Genomic DNA, 20,152 nt, shown 5'->3' on the forward strand with positions numbered 1-20,152 from the left:
ATATTTCAAAATATATGTTCAACAATATGAATATTGTTATATCTTAACCAAAGATATATTTTTGAGGGAATATGTTACATTACGTAAAAAATTCAATGTAATATTTTTTTATCAATTTGGAACACTCTGTACAGTTCTAATATAGAAATATTAACAGTTTTCGTGTATATTGCATTTTAACTTAAGCTTAAACTTTACTTTAAATATTCACAACACGTGGTCCACACATCATATTACACATACTACCAAACTATGGAATATCCGGTGTCGATTTTGCAAATGTAATATTATCAAGCTTCTATTCTGAGTTACCGATAAATTAGAGTTGGACTTTTAATACAAAATAGTTATTTGATTATTGTTAAATTTGATTTAATGTTAAAAAGACTTATTATTAAAATTCCTTAAACTAACATCCTATAGTTCATTCAACGCACCTCGGCATCTGTGTCGCAAATTCTAAAATTGTCTAACAACTGCAAAATGTGCAATCTAATGTCTATAATTAACAACAATCCTATTATTAATAACATAATAATCTTAATCTTGATGATGTTTGTATTGATTAATCACGGTGGGTGGGGCCCTGTTTGTATTATTGTAAAAAACCTCCCATTATCTGATACTTATGACAAAAAATTATCTTAAAACGCGTGTCCCTTTAATTGGTCCAGTGTGTAGTTGTATTTTGTGCGTCACTGACGATAACCGTTGAAGTATTTATAAAAGTACAAGTGCCGCTTGCCCCAGTTGTACGTCCTTGTACTGCGTCCACTGCGCAGGTCACCGATACACAGTCGCGGTTCATAATTTTACTATTTCATACTATATCGGTCCTTTAAAAGTGAGCCAGCGTAGCAGTCGCTGACATCAGCTCGTTAGTTCTGTGGTGGGTGATTTTATTTGAAATAAAGTTACTAAGTGAAAAAAAATGGCTCTGTTTCGTATATCAGCAACTACTACGCAGGTATGTATACATGAACCGGTGGCACGGGACGTGTGTCACCAGCCTTAAAACACCTTCGGCAGCTTCCCTCCAAATTTTTCGTCGCCCGCTCGTGCGGAGGGCGGTTTGCGAAAACTTTTTCCTCGGCCCGCACCTCCGAGTTGACGCTGATTTTTCGCGAAATTGGCCCACCGTGGAGTTGGGAATGTGACCTCGGCGAAAAATCCCCGTCGTTTTTCCTTATAAAATCGGCGAACCTTCGCATTGTTTGAAGGATCACCACGTGCCACCGTCGTCCGAGCATATACGGTGTCCCACCGCATTATATAATTGCGACCGTATAATTTTTTTTTTTTTGCGATTGGCCGTTACGTAAGATTTTTAGAGGTTACTGGGACACGATGAAAGATTCACTTCATGAGAGATTCGCATTCTTGGGAATCGAGGCTGAAAAATTGCTGCACAACAACTTCGCAGTTTTTGGCGCATTTATGTAATTGCGTTTCAAATTATGCTGATGAGGGTTTTTTTTATTAATTATTTTGATTTTCGTTGTCGGTTGACCCACAAGGACGCTTTGTCCTGTCTATTTTATATAATAGGACGCTGAACAAATTTACCTGAACATCTGCTCTTTGGACGAATATCCTGAATTTATTGACACACTTGATTATATATTTTTTTGTAGAACAACTACAGTTAGTAGAATTTAGGAGTTTCGTAAACATACTTTTTTTTAGATGTTATCTACATCACGAGTTTATCTCCCAGTGTGACTTTTTCGGCGACCGTACAATTGTTCAATTAATTTTATGGACTTGCCAGATAATGAAAATTGCTTAAAATTAGATAATGAAGATAATGTGAGATGACACGCAAATCTAGCAGCACATTGGAGATAGTCTTGTTGAAGGTTTTAATATATTTTTTAATTAATAATGTGGAAAAATTAGCAAAAATTTTTGTATACCTCTATAATTCTAAAAAAAATCAGAAATGGAAGATTATCAAATAACTTTTCAAATATTATGAATTGATATTGCTTTGACCAATAATATATTATAAAAAGATTATTCATATCAAGAATTTGATTTGATTTCTGTGTTCTCTCAAAAAAATCTCAAGATATATCAAAAAACATAAAATCAGTTAATAAATTCATTTTCCAGATATATTCCATAAATATAAAAATTAATCTATTAAAATACATACAAAACAATATTTTATTTTTTATGTTCCTTCAAAATTCGTCTAACCTCTAGAAATAGCAGATTGTCAAAGAATCTCTTAAATCTCTTAAACTATCTACGTTTTCCACATAGAATCTTCAATATATCATCAATTTTCTTCATATTGGTATTACACCAACAATATAATATTTTTCTTTCTTTAAAAAGATAGTTATATCAAGAATGTTTGAACTCTCCCAAAATTCTTCTAAAAAATCTCCACTTATATCAAAAAACATCTAATCAATTAAACCAATTTTGTAAAATCCTTACAAAATTTTATTTAATGATTAATTTATATTTCTTCAGTAGATATATCCGTCATATAATTTTTGCACTTCTCCAAAATTCTTCCAGAATCCTCCAGAAATATCAGATTATCAAAGAACATCTCAAATCAATTAAGTCACGTTTTCCAGATAGAATCTTTGATGTATCATCAATCTTCTTCATATTGGTATTACACCAAATATTATGAATTAGCTTCAAACAATACAAGATTTTTCTTTTTTTAAAAAGATAGTTGTATCAAGAATTTTTGAACTCTCCCAAAATTCTTCTAAAAGATCTCCTCTTAAAAAACGTAAAATCAATTAAACCACATTTTCTAAAAATTATTTTTTTAAATCCATACAAAATATTATTATATTTCTTTAGCAGATATATCCGTCATATCAATTTTTGCACTCCGCCAAAATTCTTCTAGAAACCTTCAGAACTATTAGATTGTCAAAGAACATCTCAAATTTATTAAGCTATGTTTTCTACTTTAATATATCATCAATCTTATTCATACTGATACCAAATATTACGAATTGAGGTTAGCTTCGACCCACACTGGATTATCTTTCTATAAAAAGACTATCATATTAAACATTTTTCCGGATATATCCCATAAATATGAATTAATTTTACAAAATACATTCAAAATATTATTTAATTAATAATTTGTATATATTCATCAGACATCTTATAATTTTTTTATTCCTGCAAAACTTTTCTAAAAACCTCCAAATATATGATATTTATTCATCAGACATGTCCATCTTATTTTTCTAAAATTTTTCTAAAAACCTCCAAATATAGATGGTCAAACTTATGAAATCAGTTAAACCACGTTTTCTATATAGCATCTTCAATATATCATCAATTAATGAGAGTAGTTTCAACCAATACAAGATTTATTTTTGTCTATACAAAACAAATTTCAAAAATGTTTGTATTCCCTCATAATTTTTCTGAAAAACTTCAAGATTTAGCAAAAAAAAATCAATTATAAATATGAATGATATTTTTAAATTCATACAAAATATTTAATGAATAATTTGTATTTATTTATCAGACATTTCTTTCATATAATTTTTGGATTCTCCCAAACTTCTTCTAATAAACTCCAGAAATAGCAGATTGTCAAAAACATTTCAAATCAGTTAAGCCACGTTTTCTAGACAGCATCTTCAATGTTTCATCAATCTTCTTCATATTGATATATATATGCATTGAAATTAACTTCGACCAATACAAGATTTATCTTTCTGTAAAAATGATTTGTTGTGAATTTTTGTTTTCTCCTAAATTGCTGCAAAAAATTTCCAAAATGTATTCCATAAATATGAATTTTTTAAAATAAGTAATTAAATGAATAATTTGCATTTAACGTAAAATTTTGTGATAACTTGGTGTCATTGACTTTCTCAATTTTCAAAATATTCCTATATTATCAATAAACTTTAAACAAATATGTAATTAGACTTAATTACCTATTCTCTAGGTATAATATGATTTATAATATAATTACTTATGTTTGTCAGTCTTAAAGACCACTTATTCTGATAAAATGTTCTTATAATAATGTTATCAAGTTCACTCATTCAAAACAACATTTAAATTTAAATACTGCTTAAATCCGACAAAGTATCTACGTGGTTCATTAATTTTTATTTATGAGGTAAAACTGCAAAATATTTGTCTATTTTTAACTTACCTGGTTAATTAACTGATGTTTTTATTTTCTAAAGTAACTTTACAATTTTGTTTGTGGAATAATTAAGCATTTAATTGGAGATGAAAGCAAAACGAATTATTTTAGTTATGAAAACAATATTAAATACGGAAATCTTATATCATAAATATGTTGAAACAATCCGTGACTGTAAAAACGGATTCAATTCTTCACACGATACGTTGCATGTTCAAAGACAAGACAAACATGATTGTCTTGTGTAGTAAACGTGCGTATTTTTAAACCGCTGATAATTATTAATGTTAATTGCAGGGTCACATATGACAAATAAAAAAAATGATTTTTATTGAATAAATAAAAGATAATATGCCAATTCAACGTGCAGGAAACTCTAGAAAGTACGTCACACACACAATAGCTCAGTATTATGTGATTGAAAAATAATTGTTTATAATTTTCGTTGGTTGTCTTGTCAAGGATTTTAAAATTATCGCATGATAGTTGGGTCGATTTTCAAGACCAATGTTATTGTCGTTTATTTTTTTCGTGGATTTTTCACATGCCAAAACATATTTTTATCTTGTGTCTAATTTTGTGTCTGTCACTGACTATGCACACTTCCAGAATTTCGTAACTTTTAAGTTTGTTGTTACGGGGGTCATTTGCATAATATTTGAGTCATTTAATTTTAAGTAAAGTTGTATAATAATATCTCCACATATAAACCAAAAATTTATTTATTGTTTAATTCAAACTCTATGATATTAATTTATTATTATAACTATATACTTTGTATAATATTTGTTCCTTATTTCCTGTAAGGTAATTTGCCGTTTTTCGTTCGTTACATAACAAACATGAATGGACGTCACGACCTTAGATCACATGCGTTTGGAGGACGTTGCTTCCATTTATTTTTTTATATCCATTAATTACGAACATTTTCAATTGGAAAACAATTTTAATTTGCTGGTATCGTGAATATTAATGTGCCCCGCGTATATTTTAACCAGTCACTTTTCCCTCCAATCAAACCGCTTGAACGTTTAACGAGATCAATTCGATTGTTATATCAACGTTTCTTCCAAGAAATCGCAGATAATTCCGAGAAGCAATTGCGAATGAAGGTCGAGATCATTGACAATCATGCGACACGATTTTTTCGAATGGCTGCCCCGCCATCCAATCTAGGTGATTCCGGCTGTTTTCGAAGTTTACGAAACTAATTTGCGAATTGCCGATAATATTTTCGTTTAACGCGGCGTTAACTTAAACCAGTTCGTAATGAAATAATTTTATGTAAATAAACGTGGTGAAGGACGTAAGTATTTTTTAGTGAGACTCCGATAACAATAGTAGGTCAAGTTAAAAGTTCTTAACATATTTAAGTCGTTTTATTTATAAAAAATTAACAATTAAATTTATGGTGCGGGATTTTCTAATTTTTAACGTTTGGATGGATGTTTCGAGTCAATAATGAAATGGAAGGTGTGGTTAATTGGTATTCCGTCAAATAACAGTGACTCCATAATATGAATTTTACTTATTTTGCCACAAACAAACTTGACATTTTGCAAATATTACCTTCAATATGTCACCAGTCCCCATAACATCCTAATATTTCAACAAATTTTATAAATTCAGATTAGCTTACTTCTGAACAAAATTTATCATTATAAATCGTCAATTGATTATTATATCAAAATCTATAAGAAATTATTCTAGAAAAATATACAATATTTATAATTATATCCAAATATTACACCTCAAATTCTTAATGAAGCTTTAATCAATACACATATATATTTTTTAAATATTATGTGATAGTTTGATAATTATTATATAATCATTATCAATTGATAAATACATTAAAATCCTTAAAAAAAATTGTAATCCAGTAAAATTCTTCTAAAAACCTTCAATGTAACTGTATCATCCATTAAACCACGTCCTCCAAATATCATCTTCTTTATCTCTATATATTATTAATGGAGCTTAGCTTTGATCAATACAAAGTTTGTCTTCCTTTTAAAATATACTCATAATTATCTTGCTGAACATCATGATATACTTTGATAATTTTCATGTAACAATTATCAATTGATAAATATATCAAAATCAACCAGAAATTTATATAATCCACCAAAATCTTTTATAAAAATCTCCAGAAATGACAACTTGTCAAGACATCAAATAGATTAAACCATGTTCCTTAAATATCTTCTTCAATATATCCACAAATCTTCTTTACATCAAATATTAATGAAGTTTATATTCCATCAATTTAAAATTTTTCTTCCTTTAAAAATAAGAAATGGTTACTTACAAATATAATAATAATTGTCTTGCTGAACATCATGCTATACTTTGATAATTGTCATGTGAGAATTAATCATTGATAAATATATCAATAACCATCAAGAATTTTTATAATCCACCAAACTTCTTCTATAAAAAAAATCAGAAATAACTAGTCAAAAACTTTAAATACATTAAACCACGTTCTCCAAATATCATCTTCAATATATCACCAATCTTCTTTTCATCAAATATTAATGAAGTTTAGATTCCTTCAATTCAAAATTTTTCTTCCTTTAAAAATATAATATAGTTACTTACAAATATAATAATAATGATAAGTGTCTTGCTGAACATCATGATATACTTTGATAATTGTTATGCGAGAATTAACAATTGATAAATATATCAAAATGCATCAGGAATTTTTATAATCCATCAAAATTCTTCTATAAAAAACAAACAGAAATAACTAGTCAAAAACTTTAAATTCGTTAAATCACGTTCTCCAAATATCATCTTCATTATATCATCAATCTTCTTTACATCAAATACTAATGAAGTTTATATTCCATCAATTCAAAATTTTTTTTCTTTAAAAATATAATATGGTTACTTACAAATATAATAATAATGATAATTGTTTTGCTGAACATCATGATATACTTTGATAATTGTCATGGGAGAATTAACAATTGATAAATATATCAAAATGCATCAGGAATTTTTATAATTCACCAAAATTCTTCTATAGAAAACAGTCAGAAATAACTAGTCAAAAACTTGCAAAATGCATTAAACCACGTTCTCTAAATATCATCTTCAATATATCACCAATTGTACACAAAATATTATTAATGAAGTACAAATTTTTCTTTCCTAAGAAAATTTTATTTAGAATCTTCTTAATAAGAATAATGATATTGATAGTAGTATAAAAATCTAACAAGAGTTTATAAATTCTTCTAATAAACCTTTGTTATTAAACAGAAATATAAAAAATATAATTGAAAATACAACAATAGTGTGTTTATCGTATAACGTCTTATAATGTTTCTTTTTTTAATAATTATCTGAATATTCATAATTATTCGATATTTATGATAAATACCATATTTTTTATCACTTGCTTCTGATTAATACCAGCACATTTATTTATTTTATTCAAAGAATTGTGTGCAATAAACTTAACCACATCAACAGTACACATTTCCACAACAATTATGGTTTTTCATGAAAACAAATATGAAACAGTTAGTTGTGGCGTAACGTAGGTTCACCCAATTAATTCCAAACCGCAATTCTAAATTCAGAGTAAGTTTATATTTAATTTTTGCGAGATTCCAAAACATCATGATAATTTTAGATTCGGCATTAAAACGTTGGTCTGCGATTTTTCTGAAGTGATCTTCGTACGTAAGTGACGAAGGTCGATCGGGATTCGCACGTATTTAAATCTATTATTAAATTTTGAATATCGAAAATGTTTATAGACTATCCGCATGATATCCACTCCATGCCAATTTTTAAGTTATTTCGAGTAAAAAACAAAATTTGAGGTCTATTTCCAGAACTACCTTAACATCATTCAATCGTTTGAGTAGGAAATTAATGTTTGTTTATTTGTTATTAAAATTTCACGGCGTGATAATTCATTTTAACTACTTACATATGTCATATTGATTTGCAATTTATGAATCAATAAAAATCCATGATAATGTACCAATAATAGGAGAATTTATTGCATCGTTTTAAGTCAACAATAATCTACATGTGACAATTTTAATCGGAGTTACTAAGGAAAATAATACTAAAAAATTATGCTCACAAAAACAATATGAGCAAAGAAAACAGATAAATTTCACCCTGACACAAATTTCACATCCAGTAAATCAATTCAAGTTTCAAATAGTCAATAGGTCTAAATATAGTGAAAGTAATTTAATTTAGCCTTAATTTTAGGTCCGTTTGTATTTGAATGTTGCATCGACAACCTATTTGTTTCTTTACTTTGGCGCCGTTTAATTTTGGCACACCACCGGACTTTAACCCACATAACTACTAATTATAATACCAAACTTATGTAGTGTCTTACAATTGGATCATTTATCTTTAACATTGTGGTAATTTGCTAATTAATTCCTACAAAATATTGGCATGATACTCATCGAAATATGTTGATTACTGTTACCAAGTAAAAAAGTTATTTATTCGTTTTAATATTCAGAAACTTGTAGTGCTTTTACGTAAGCACTTTAAAAACCTGTAAGTGTGTAAAGAAACGACAGTCAAATTAGTCAATTGCGTAACATTAAAATAGCAAGGTTCAGATTGATAAGAGAAACGTGCAACGTTCAGAACAAGTTGTTTGCATCCGCTGTAAGGGTTCTTGGTCTTTGGGGGCAACCTAAAATCAATATTTGGTCCCCCAGTTGCAAGCCGTAACGAGTGGTAAATACGCCAACGTACAAATAACGCAAATACACAAGGTAAAAATCCACGTGGCGACCACATAATCGTTTCAAATATAATTTTCCACGCAGACACAAAACGCAAGACGTCGAGACTAAATATGAGTGTCACGTCACACTTTCGGCAAATTCCACTCGAACGCAGTGTGACTGCGTGTCTCTGAACTTGAACTTTGTAAGGAAATTCCATGAAGGAATTGCTCGGGCGATTCCGACATGTGAATAAATTTTAATTGGGATTTTTTTTAAAGAAGGTCGCGATCAAACTGGTTTTTTTGATAATGACTTGATATCTGATTGATTCACCAACCGGTACTAGACGTTAGGAATTGTAATACAATGGTAGACAGAAGTGTCGTGAATATATTTGCATTAAAACCGGATTTGTTTTCAACATTTGGGTCTTGTAATTAACTATAAAATATACAATGGAGTCCCTTAAATAAAAATTAAAATGCGGGATGTCCCATAACGAATAGATCATTGATAAAAATAGATTAAAAATTATTATTTCCAGTTTTTGAGCAGAATTTGGAGAAAGGTAATTGAAGATTTTGGATTTTGTTGTGGATTAAAGACGGGTACTACGTCAAATTTGCTTTAAAATCCTTTAATAAACTTTTTTTACTTTTTGATATATCTAAATTTATTATAAAATTTATCAATATTTTTTTGAAGAAACAGAGTGAAATAATTATTTTATATAGACATAAAATGTTAATAAGATGATTAGTAAAATTTTAAATTTTACTAATTGAATTGAAGGGGACGTTTTAAATACACCAAGCTTACTTTAAAATTGTTTTCCTTTTGATATATTTTAATATGTTATAAAATTTATTAACCTTTTTTGTGGGAAAAAGTTCTTATTTAAAAAAATTATTATATTACCAAATTGAGTTAAATAAATTAATTTCAAAAGAAAATATTTATTAAAACTAAAATTTAAAATTTATTGAATTACATAAGTTTGGTTGAATCATAATATTGATCCTCATAATTACACATTAATTGAAACTCATTAGTTATTGATTGATTATTGATTTTTTCATATATATTCATGGAAGTATCACTTTTAAACTGATAGATTGCAAATTATACCATAATTAGAATTATTAAAACTTAGATTTTGATAATTATTTGGTTGTCGATTAACCATACTTTAAAATCATTTTAATTTCTTTACTTTTTGGTATATCTTAATTTATTATAAAAATCAACTTTTCTATAAAAAAATTTACAAATACTTAAGAAAAAAAAAATGATGAAAATGATTTCAATAGAATTTACTTGATAAAAACGGAACCAAAATTTTAAATTTGGTTAATTCTATCTCCATTTCTATTAATCATTGATAATGTTAAGTTTGGTTAAATCAGAATATTTTTCTCCCATTAATTCAGTATTGATTAATTATTATTATTATTAATACATATTCATGGAATCATCACTTTAATTCATAAATTACAGTTTTTATTATAATTAGAATTAATATTAACATTTGAACTTGGAATGTAGGACTTTTTTTAAACTTAAGTTGGTAATTATTTTGTTATGGACTAAATGAGGACGTACTGTAACAAATACTTTACTTTTTGGTATATTTCAATTTATTATAAAATTCGTCAAACTTTTCTATGGAAAAACGGTAGAAATCCATAAACTTATTACCAAATTCCAAAACTTATTTAAATAGAAGATATTTGTATCCCGATTTTTATTAATCAATGACTTTGTCAAGTTTGGTTAAATCGTAATATTTTTGTCTCATTAATTCAGTATTTATTTATTGATTGATTATTGATTATTTTAACACATATTCATGGAATCACCACTTTTTAATTGATAAATTGCAGTTTTTATCATAATTTGAATTAAAATTCACATTTGAACTTTTTTCAACTTTAAACTGAGATTTTGACAATTATTTTGTTGTGAATTAAATGACTTCTTATGCCTCCAAATATACTTTAAAATCACTTTAACTTCTTTACATTTTGGTATATCTTAAAATTCAAAATTCTATGAAAAAAATGTACGAAACTTTAAGTAAAGAAATAACCAAATTCTGCTCAAAATAAATTTTTGTCTCATTAATTCACTATTTATTTATTGATTGATTATTGATTTTATTAACACATATTCATGACATCACCACATTTTAATTGATAAATTGCAGTTTTTATCATAATTTAAATTAAAATTCACATTTGAACTTATACTTTTTTATCTTAAAACTGAGATTTTAAAAATTATTTTGCTGTAAATTAAATGAACCTCCAAATATACTTTAAAATCTCTTTAACTTTAACCAAATTCTGCCCAAAAAAATTAAACACAATAGTTTTGTCTCATTAATTCAGTATTTATTAATTGATTGTTGATTTTGTTTTTAACACATATACATAGTGTATTTTAAACTGCTACAATGCGGTAAAAAATTGGAATTAATAATAATATTTGAACTTTTAATATACTGGATAAACACTTGACGGTTTTCGTGTAAAACTACTAATTGATCTGTTTAGTATCGGCAGTACATGTTTTTATTAAAAGCAGTTAGGTATGAAAAATGTCGGAAATAATTAAACTGACAAGAAAATTGTAAAACAACGTAAATAGTGCAATTACACTATAACCTCAGTCCTTACTAGATTAAACTAGTAAAAAAAATTAGAAGTAACCCACAAAAAACTACAACTACAAAATTTATCCATAAATATCCTGTTTGTACACGTGCAAAAAATTGATAGATTATCAAACTCTTAATTTTTAAAAGCATCATCACGTGAACATCAATTAATTTTTGTCTAGAATTCACCCACTTGGACTTTGAGTGGAATTACCATCGAGATTCCTCATTTCATCCGTAAATAAATATATATATGGAAGAATCCCGTGACATTCGAAGATAACATTGTTTTCCCTTATCAGCATCATTTGACTTGGTCTACATCGTTGTTTGTGAATATTATGCGACGGAGAGATAGATACGTTAATTTAATGATAAAGCAATATTTCAATTGGATTTATGAAAAAACGGCGAGGATTACAAATAATTGTTTATTATCGAATTATGTTATCAAATATGTGACACACAAGTTGTATATATGATAAATGTACGAGATTATTATCTACGACTTAGGAAAGCAATTATTAATACTCAAGACTTTCCTATATTTCTTCATATCCCATAACCCCCCAATAAATTAAGATTTGAGAATATAGTAATACATGTAATAAACTTTTTATTTCAGAAAATCGTACCACAGGCATCAGTCATCTTAAGACAGCTCAGCGATGCATCTACAGATCTCAAAGCAGTTCTCGCCGCCCAAATCCCCAAAGAACAAGAACGAGTTAAGAACTTCAGGAAGAACCATGGCTCAGCTAAAGTCGGTGAAATTACCGTCGACATGGTAAGCAAAATTTGTTTATAATATTTCTCAATTGTAGTCAGACGGTCACACCTCCAATTATGACAAGTGTTTTATTATTTATTTATAAATCTAATTTGCACATCTGAGTAAATTGGAAATTGATAAACAGAATTACATTGACGCCAAACCCTTAATAAAATTAGTCTGCATCAATATTTGTCCAAAGTACAAGAAGAGGCCTTGATTTATTTTATCATTCTTATACTTCAGTTGCTGGAACTGCCGTCGCAGATAAAGTTAATCAGATAACTATTTGAAAATAGCTGTTGGTATTATATTAAATAAATATAATTAAATTATAATTCAGGCACAATAAACACTGTTGCACAATGTGTTTATCAAAGATTTTGATATAAAATTTTTGATAATAAATTAATTTTTTAATTACGTTTTTTCAATGTCAAATTATAAATAAAGTGCACGATGTGACATAATGAAATGATCCAATGTTATTTAAGACAAAACGCATCAAGTTAATCTCGTGATTGTGGCGTGTCTTCTTGATGCGATAAATAATTTTGCAGAAGATCTCTTTGTTGTAACAACATTTGAGATTAGAGACGCAAATAATTAATGTTACCCTTTATAGTATTCAAGGTTACATGAGCTTTTTCTAAAGGTTATTGGGTTGGTTAAATTTTATAGCTAATATCCTCAACTACATTTATTATTCTGTGTTGAGTCTCGTATTATTTAATAACAAACATATTCAAAATAATGGCTGAATGCTGTTTGTTTCTCAATATTAACGAGATTAAACCAATTTTTCTCTTTCCGGGTCAGTAGTATGTCTAAAGTTCCTAGTGCAAGTTTTATCACTCAATAACAAGAAAGTCCAAATTTGATACAAAAATAGTTACACGTGAAGGACGACGCATACTCAACATTTTTACACACTGTTATTAATAATATTGATTAGGCTACAAAATTTTTAAAAACTATTAAATTAATATGCTATATATGTTAGCTTACGTCATCACCTTCACCGATGGACCGATGCGACGTGCTCACATCTATTTAGACTAGTTTTGTTTTATAAGCAAATCTGAAGTATTTGTTTACATTTAATAATCGGGGCAGTTCTTAAGAAAGAACCAGGCAGTCAAGCTTTAGATGTCGAGGGTTAAAGTACGTTTGTTGTAATAAAGCGTATTATTGTGAATTTAGTCTTTTAATCAAATTAAAAAGCCAGATTAACAGTCGCTAATCTATCATCAGAAGTGGGATATCTTCTCGTGAATTATTTCCGGAAGAAAGGACCTAAAAAAATATTTTTTTTTTTTTTTTGTGTTTCTTTGTGAACGAACAGACAATAGTGAAAAACACAAACGCGCAGTGAGTCCGAACGTTGTGAACATTACCAAAAGTGCATCGGAGAGAGGCTAGCAGCATGAAAGTAACAACAGATTCCAAAAACAAAACATGGAAATTTTATCGACAATGGCCAACGCCCAAACTACTCAAGCAACATTGAGGGTGACTGCGCAGACGCAACCTGTTTCCGCTTCAGTATCAGAAGGTGTAAGTGCCGCGGCGGCGCAGTTTCGACTTGCCAGTTTTGACCCAGATGATACACCGTTTACTATGGTTGAGTGGATGGATGATGTTGCTAGGATCCAACAGGAGCTGGAAATATCCGATACTCTTATTGTTTTAAAAGCTGGTCATGCTTTACGAGGACGTGCAGCACGCTTTTATCAACATTGGAAACCTATTATTAGAGATTGGGCTTCTTTTCGACGAGATTTTGAAATTGCGTTTCCTGAGTTAGGTACTCCTGCTACTCGTATCAGAAATTGTTTAGCAATTAAGAGTTCAAGTTTTGATTCACTAGTAGAATACGGTAACGCCAAATTAACAGCAATTAGAAGATTTTATTCAGACTTTCCATGGAATGTTGTGTTAAGTCTTGTTGAATACGATATTCAAAACACAGAAGTGAAAAATCGAATCTCCTTGCTAGCTCCTACATGTGATTCTGAACTATTAAAACTGTTGGCTACCTGTGATGCGAATAAATTGAACGCTGGTGTGCGAGAGCGTGAATTGTCACGAAAACGACCGTATAGCTTTCGTGATCAGCGTTCGTTTCAAGGAAACTGCAGAAGATGTCAACGCTATGGACATAAAGCAGTGGATTGCAAAAATGCGAAAAAAATACAGAATATGTCGGAAAAGGTACAGCCGGGTCCTTCTGGAGTACATCAAAGAAATTTTTCGTCTGGCAACAACACCTCAGCAAATAAGAAGTTTTGTAACATCTGTGGAGTGAATGGACATTCAGAAGATACATGCTATAGTAAAAAACAATGACATGAGGCATCAAAACGAGTGCTCCTGGCAAAAAACACTCGTTTTATCCGTTCATTTCCATCAGCTACGGTTACTAACAATTCCATGATCAGTTCAATATCATACTTAGTAGACACAGGTGCAGATATCTCAATACTTCACGAAAAAATAGCGAAAGCCTTAGACTTGCAAATTCAACCGGATTGCCAAATACTGTCTGGTGTAGGAAATTGTGTTATGAAGCCTCTGGGTCGCAGTAGTGTTGTGATGTGTACACCAACCATGACATTAGAAATTGATTTTCTAATTGTGCCAGATGGATCAATTCCGGGATGTGATGTTGACGCTCTAATTGGACTTGATGTTTTAAAACGACCAGGTATTAAAATTGAATTTAATGCAAACAGTGTAGACATTGTATATGATAATAGTGATAGGCAACGAATTTGTGCTATATACGCGTTTGAAGAAAATGACTTAAATTTGTCAGGACTGGACGAGTGGGTTATTAAGGAAATAAAAACAATAATCCAAAATGGAATAAGTCAAACACCGGCCGCAGTAACAACAAACAAGTTAAGAATAACATTACGTGATCTACAGCCAGTGGCCTATAAACCCCGTCATTTGTCATATGGCGAAAGATTACAAGTGAAACAAATAATAAAAGAACAAATTGAGAGTGGAATAATACGACAAAGTGAATCTCCTTATGCAAGCCCAATAGTCCTTGTCAAAAAGAAAAACGGAGACACAAGATTATGTGTAGATTATCGAGACGTAAATAAAAAAGTATTACGTAATAATTATCCTCTACCACGGATACAAGATCAGATTGACGCCCTTGCCAAAGCTGTATATTTTTGTACTCTTGATATGAAATCGGGATTTCACCAAGTTGAAATAGAAGAGAATTCAAAACATATAACTGCTTTTGTGACACCAGATGGACTTTACGAGTACAATCGAATGCCGTTTGGTTTTATAAACTCCCCATCGTGTTATCAAAGTGCCATCGATAAAGCCCTTGGACCACTTAAAGACGATATTGCGTTTGTTTACGTTGATGATGTGTTGTGCCCCTCTCGAACCATTCAAGAAGGTCTTAAGAACTTAAGAAAGGTCATTGACGCCCTTTCGAAGGCCGGATTTGTTTTAAACATAAAAAAATGTAACTTTTTCCAAACATCTGTGGAATATTTGGGTGTTGTGATCGAAAACGGTACGGTAAAACCTAGTTCGCGAAAAGTTGACGCGCTCGCTCAAACATCAGCTCCTAAAGATGTAAAAGGTGTTCGTCAATTATTAGGACTGGCTGGATACTTTAGACGTTTCGTGAAAAACTTTGCAACTTTAACAGCACCGATATCTGCACTGTTACGTGAGGGAAAATCTTTTGAATGGACATGTAAATGTGAAAATGTACGATTGACTTCTTATCCGATTTTCAACATTTTTGATCTGGAATTGTCAACCGAACTACATACAGAAGCAAGTTCGTTAGGATTAGATGTCGCTGTTAGCTGTCGAATAGAAGAAAGTTGAAACAAAAGTATCACGGACCCTTTGAGATAACGCATTGTTAACCTAATGAGAGGTACGCACTCCGAAGGATTGGCAGCCGAGGTAGAACTACAATAGCAGCGCATGAACAGTTACGAACCTGGCCAGATACAGAAATTCTATAAGGTATGATGGATATAGATTTATTTAATAAGATTGATGTGTGAATGTGTGTAAAGGTCCCTGCTTAGTAGGCTGTTTAAGGTCCCTGTGTATCAGGCTATATGTGAAGGTCCCTGCTTAGTAGGCTATGATTAAGGTCCCTGCTCGGCAGGCTATTTTTAAGGTCCCTGCGTCGCAGGCTATGTTTGAGGTCCCTACTTTGCAGGCTATGTTTAAGGTCCCTACTTTGCAGGCTATGTTTAAAGGTCCCTGCTCGGCAGGCTATTTTTAAGGTCCCTGCTCTGCAGGCTTAGATTGTTGTGTTCTGGGTCTGTGAGACAAGCGGGTAATAGACCTGGTAGTGGTTGAACCGCCTCTGAGCTCCTGGCTAGAATATGGTATCTTTTGATAGCACTTGAGAGTCATGGGTGTAACAGACCTGTTGATGGTTGAGTCGCCTCTGAGCTTCTAGTGGTTGTTAACTGTGCCACATAACAGTCTATTTTGTTAAATGAAATAAGGTTTAGACTTAGTTCTTCGAATATATTTTGAGCTTGTACTGCTGTTATAATGTTTACAGATTACCGGTGTCAGGTGAATCTTTGCAAAACTGTGGAAGGGTCGAGGACGCCCCACATGTCAGGAAGGCCGTGTTAGCTTACGTCATCACCTTCACCGATGGACCGATGCGACGTGCTCACATCTATTTAGACTAGTTTTGTTTTATAAGCAAATCTGAAGTATTTGTTTACATTTAATAATCGGGGCAGTTCTTAAGAAAGAACCAGGCAGTCAAGCTTTAGATGTCGAGGGTTAAAGTACGTTTGTTGTAATAAAGCGTATTATTGTGAATTTAGTCTTTTAATCAAATTAAAAAGCCAGATTAACAGTCGCTAATCTATCATATATTTCTAAAAAATGACACCCTGAAACTATTTATTTTAAATTACGAAATATTTTCAGATGTATGGTGGTATGAGAGGCATCAAAGGTTTGGTATGTGAAACCTCAGTACTCGACCCCGATGAGGGTATCAGGTTCAGAGGTCTCTCCATCCCCGAATGCCAGAAAGTCCTCCCCAAGGCCCCAGGCGGTTCTGAACCATTGCCAGAAGGTCTGTTCTGGTTGCTCATCACTGGTAATGTACCAACTGACGCTCAGGTAAATATATTTCATCAAAACGGTAAACGTTACCCAATGCTCGTTAATGATCACTTATAAAGTCATCATCTCCAAAACATTGGGAAATTTAAATTGGTATACGACGTATTTTGATTATTTTATTTGATAAATAATTAATGATTTGTTTATCATACAATACTTATTAAAGGTGTAAACTTGTATGTGATAGCATTCTCTAAAAATAATTTTAATTCTTGCCTTAAGGCTAGTTTTATATAATTGCAAGTAATTTGATGTTGTTAATCGCGTTTGATAATTTTGAGTCACGCGATTTTTATAACCCATGATCTTTCTAAATTAATATAAAGTATTATTAATAATATAGATATACTCAAAATTATCTCTTTTATGCTGGTGCTAAGCAAATTAAATGTATTAAATTTATTACGTAACAAATACTAAATAAATGTGTTATTATAATGTTAATATTAATTATAGGTAAAAGCTATTTCCAAAGAATGGGCTGAACGCGCAGAACTCCCCGCTCACGTCGTTACCTTATTGAACAACATTCCCAGCACCGTTCACCCAATGTCCCAACTCTCCGCCGCCATAACCGCCCTCAACAGCGAGAGCAAATTCGCCAAGGCCTACTCAAGCGGTGTGCACAAGTCCAAATACTGGGAGTACACCTACGAAGACTCCATGGATCTGATCGCCAAACTGCCAGTCATCGCCGCCACCATCTACCGTAACACCTACAGGGACGGATCTGGAATCGGAGCCATCGACACCTCCAAGGATTGGAGTTACAACTTCACCCAGATGTTGGGCTACGACAACCCCGAGTTCATCGAACTCATGAGGCTGTACCTGACAATCCACAGCGACCACGAAGGTGGCAACGTGTCTGCCCACACCGTCCACTTGGTGGGATCCGCTTTGAGTGACCCCTACCTCTCCTTTGCCGCTGGTATGAACGGCCTTGCTGGTCCACTCCATGGTCTCGCCAACCAAGAAGTATGTGCACACAACTATTTTATATATTACGTAACCTAAACTTGTTGTGTTATTTCAGGTACTTATCTGGCTCCAAAAGATCCGCCAACAAATCGGCGACAAAGCCACAGAAGAGCAGTTGAAGGACTTCATCTGGAAGACACTGAAATCTGGTCAAGTCGTACCTGGATACGGACACGCTGTCTTGAGAAAGACGGATCCCCGTTACACATGCCAAAGAGAATTCGCTCTGAAGCATTTGCCTAATGACCCACTCTTCCAATTGGTGTCCAACATCTACAAGGTTGTTCCTCCAATCCTCTTGGAACTTGGAAAAGTCAAGAACCCATGGCCAAATGTAGATGCCCACTCTGGTGTCCTTCTTCAGGTAAATACATCTAACTTTCATTCATTTTACATGTATTCTAAAATTGCATTATCCATTTTAGTATTACGGACTTAAAGAAATGAACTACTACACCGTTCTCTTCGGAGTTTCAAGAGCCCTTGGTGTATTGGCTTCTCTCATCTGGGACCGTGCCCTTGGTCTGCCAATTGAAAGACCAAAATCCATGTCCACCAACTGCCTGATGAAGGCCCTCAAAGCCAACTAAAGTGATGGTGCGAGTCTGTTGAAAATTGATTCATTGCAATACATGCTTGTGGTGGGGTGTTTTACCGTTCGAACTTAACATAATTATAAACTGTTCTACCTCACGCAAGTGTACTTTTACATTTTTTAAACATACGGAAAATTCAGCATTAAAGTAATGCATTGGGTCAAGTTTTCAGTTTCATTGATGCATGTGATTATATTTCAAAATTTTATGCGGTCATTACCATTTTTCTGAATTTATGGTAGGTAGTTCTGCCTGGTATACTCTCACTGGCTTACTGTTTTATTTAAACAAATTCTTATATTAAAAAACTTAATATTTTTTATTTATTTATATTTATAAAACTTATTTAAAACAGTCCAGTATGTTCCCAGTTGAACATACGTGTTCCTTATGTTGTAACATATCTTAGTGCCGTATTTATTTCAATTTTGTTGATTTATTTAGATTGTAGATGTTATAGACTGTAATAGTTGTACCTACAGTTCAGTGTAAGTTTTTTGTTATGTTTGAACTGTTCGTAAAAGTTGACAAATTACTCTCAACTTTTATGAATATTGTTCCATTTGTTAAAGGATCAAGTTCTGCGACAATACTACTCGTAAAGTAATTTTTAGAAAATTGAATGTTACATCGAAAATCAAGTTGTAATTGGTTTATAATGTCAGCATTGTATCTTCTAGCGAAAATCACAAACAATAAAAAATACGGAATATATATGTTGTTTTATTTAATAAGTCAATGGAGAAATAAATCACATATTCCCAATAAATGTAAAAAAGAAATTAAATAAAATTCTTTTCTGATTTCATTTCTTCAAATTGTTTACTTAATTACCGTGATCTTTAATTGTTTAAATTGATTGTTTATATTTTATATGTATTATTCTAAAATAGATACCTACATTTCAACGTAACATACATTTTCTATAGTGATATGGTAGTGTAGATTCTGGGGGGTTATCCTCTTTTTCTCGCCCTATTTTCTACTCAAGTTCATACTTGGAGAATTTAGAAAAAAAAGTATTATTGATTAATTTTGATTATCACAGCCATTTCGTTATTAATGTTTAATGAAAGTGTTTAGTGATAGAATACAAAATTATATAAG

The 20,152-nt window shown here is 31.1% G+C and overlaps 1 protein-coding gene across 1 annotated transcript; it reads left to right on the top strand.

The window, feature by feature from the left end:
• Window positions 1–810: 810 nt before the first annotated feature.
• Window positions 811–19,759, top strand: LOC109601151 (probable citrate synthase 1, mitochondrial). Its single transcript, XM_020017376.2, has 6 exons — window positions 811–967; window positions 12,165–12,326; window positions 17,268–17,465; window positions 17,925–18,446; window positions 18,505–18,813; window positions 18,875–19,759. Exons 1-6 carry the CDS (start codon window positions 932–934, stop codon window positions 19,037–19,039), a joined length of 1,392 nt encoding a protein of 463 aa, XP_019872935.1. The 5' UTR covers window positions 811–931; the 3' UTR covers window positions 19,040–19,759.
• Window positions 19,760–20,152: the final 393 nt, after the last annotated feature.

This window comes from Aethina tumida, chromosome 4 (genome assembly GCF_024364675.1).
Source record: "Aethina tumida isolate Nest 87 chromosome 4, icAetTumi1.1, whole genome shotgun sequence".
NCBI classification, from domain to species: Eukaryota; Metazoa; Arthropoda; class Insecta; order Coleoptera; family Nitidulidae; genus Aethina; species Aethina tumida.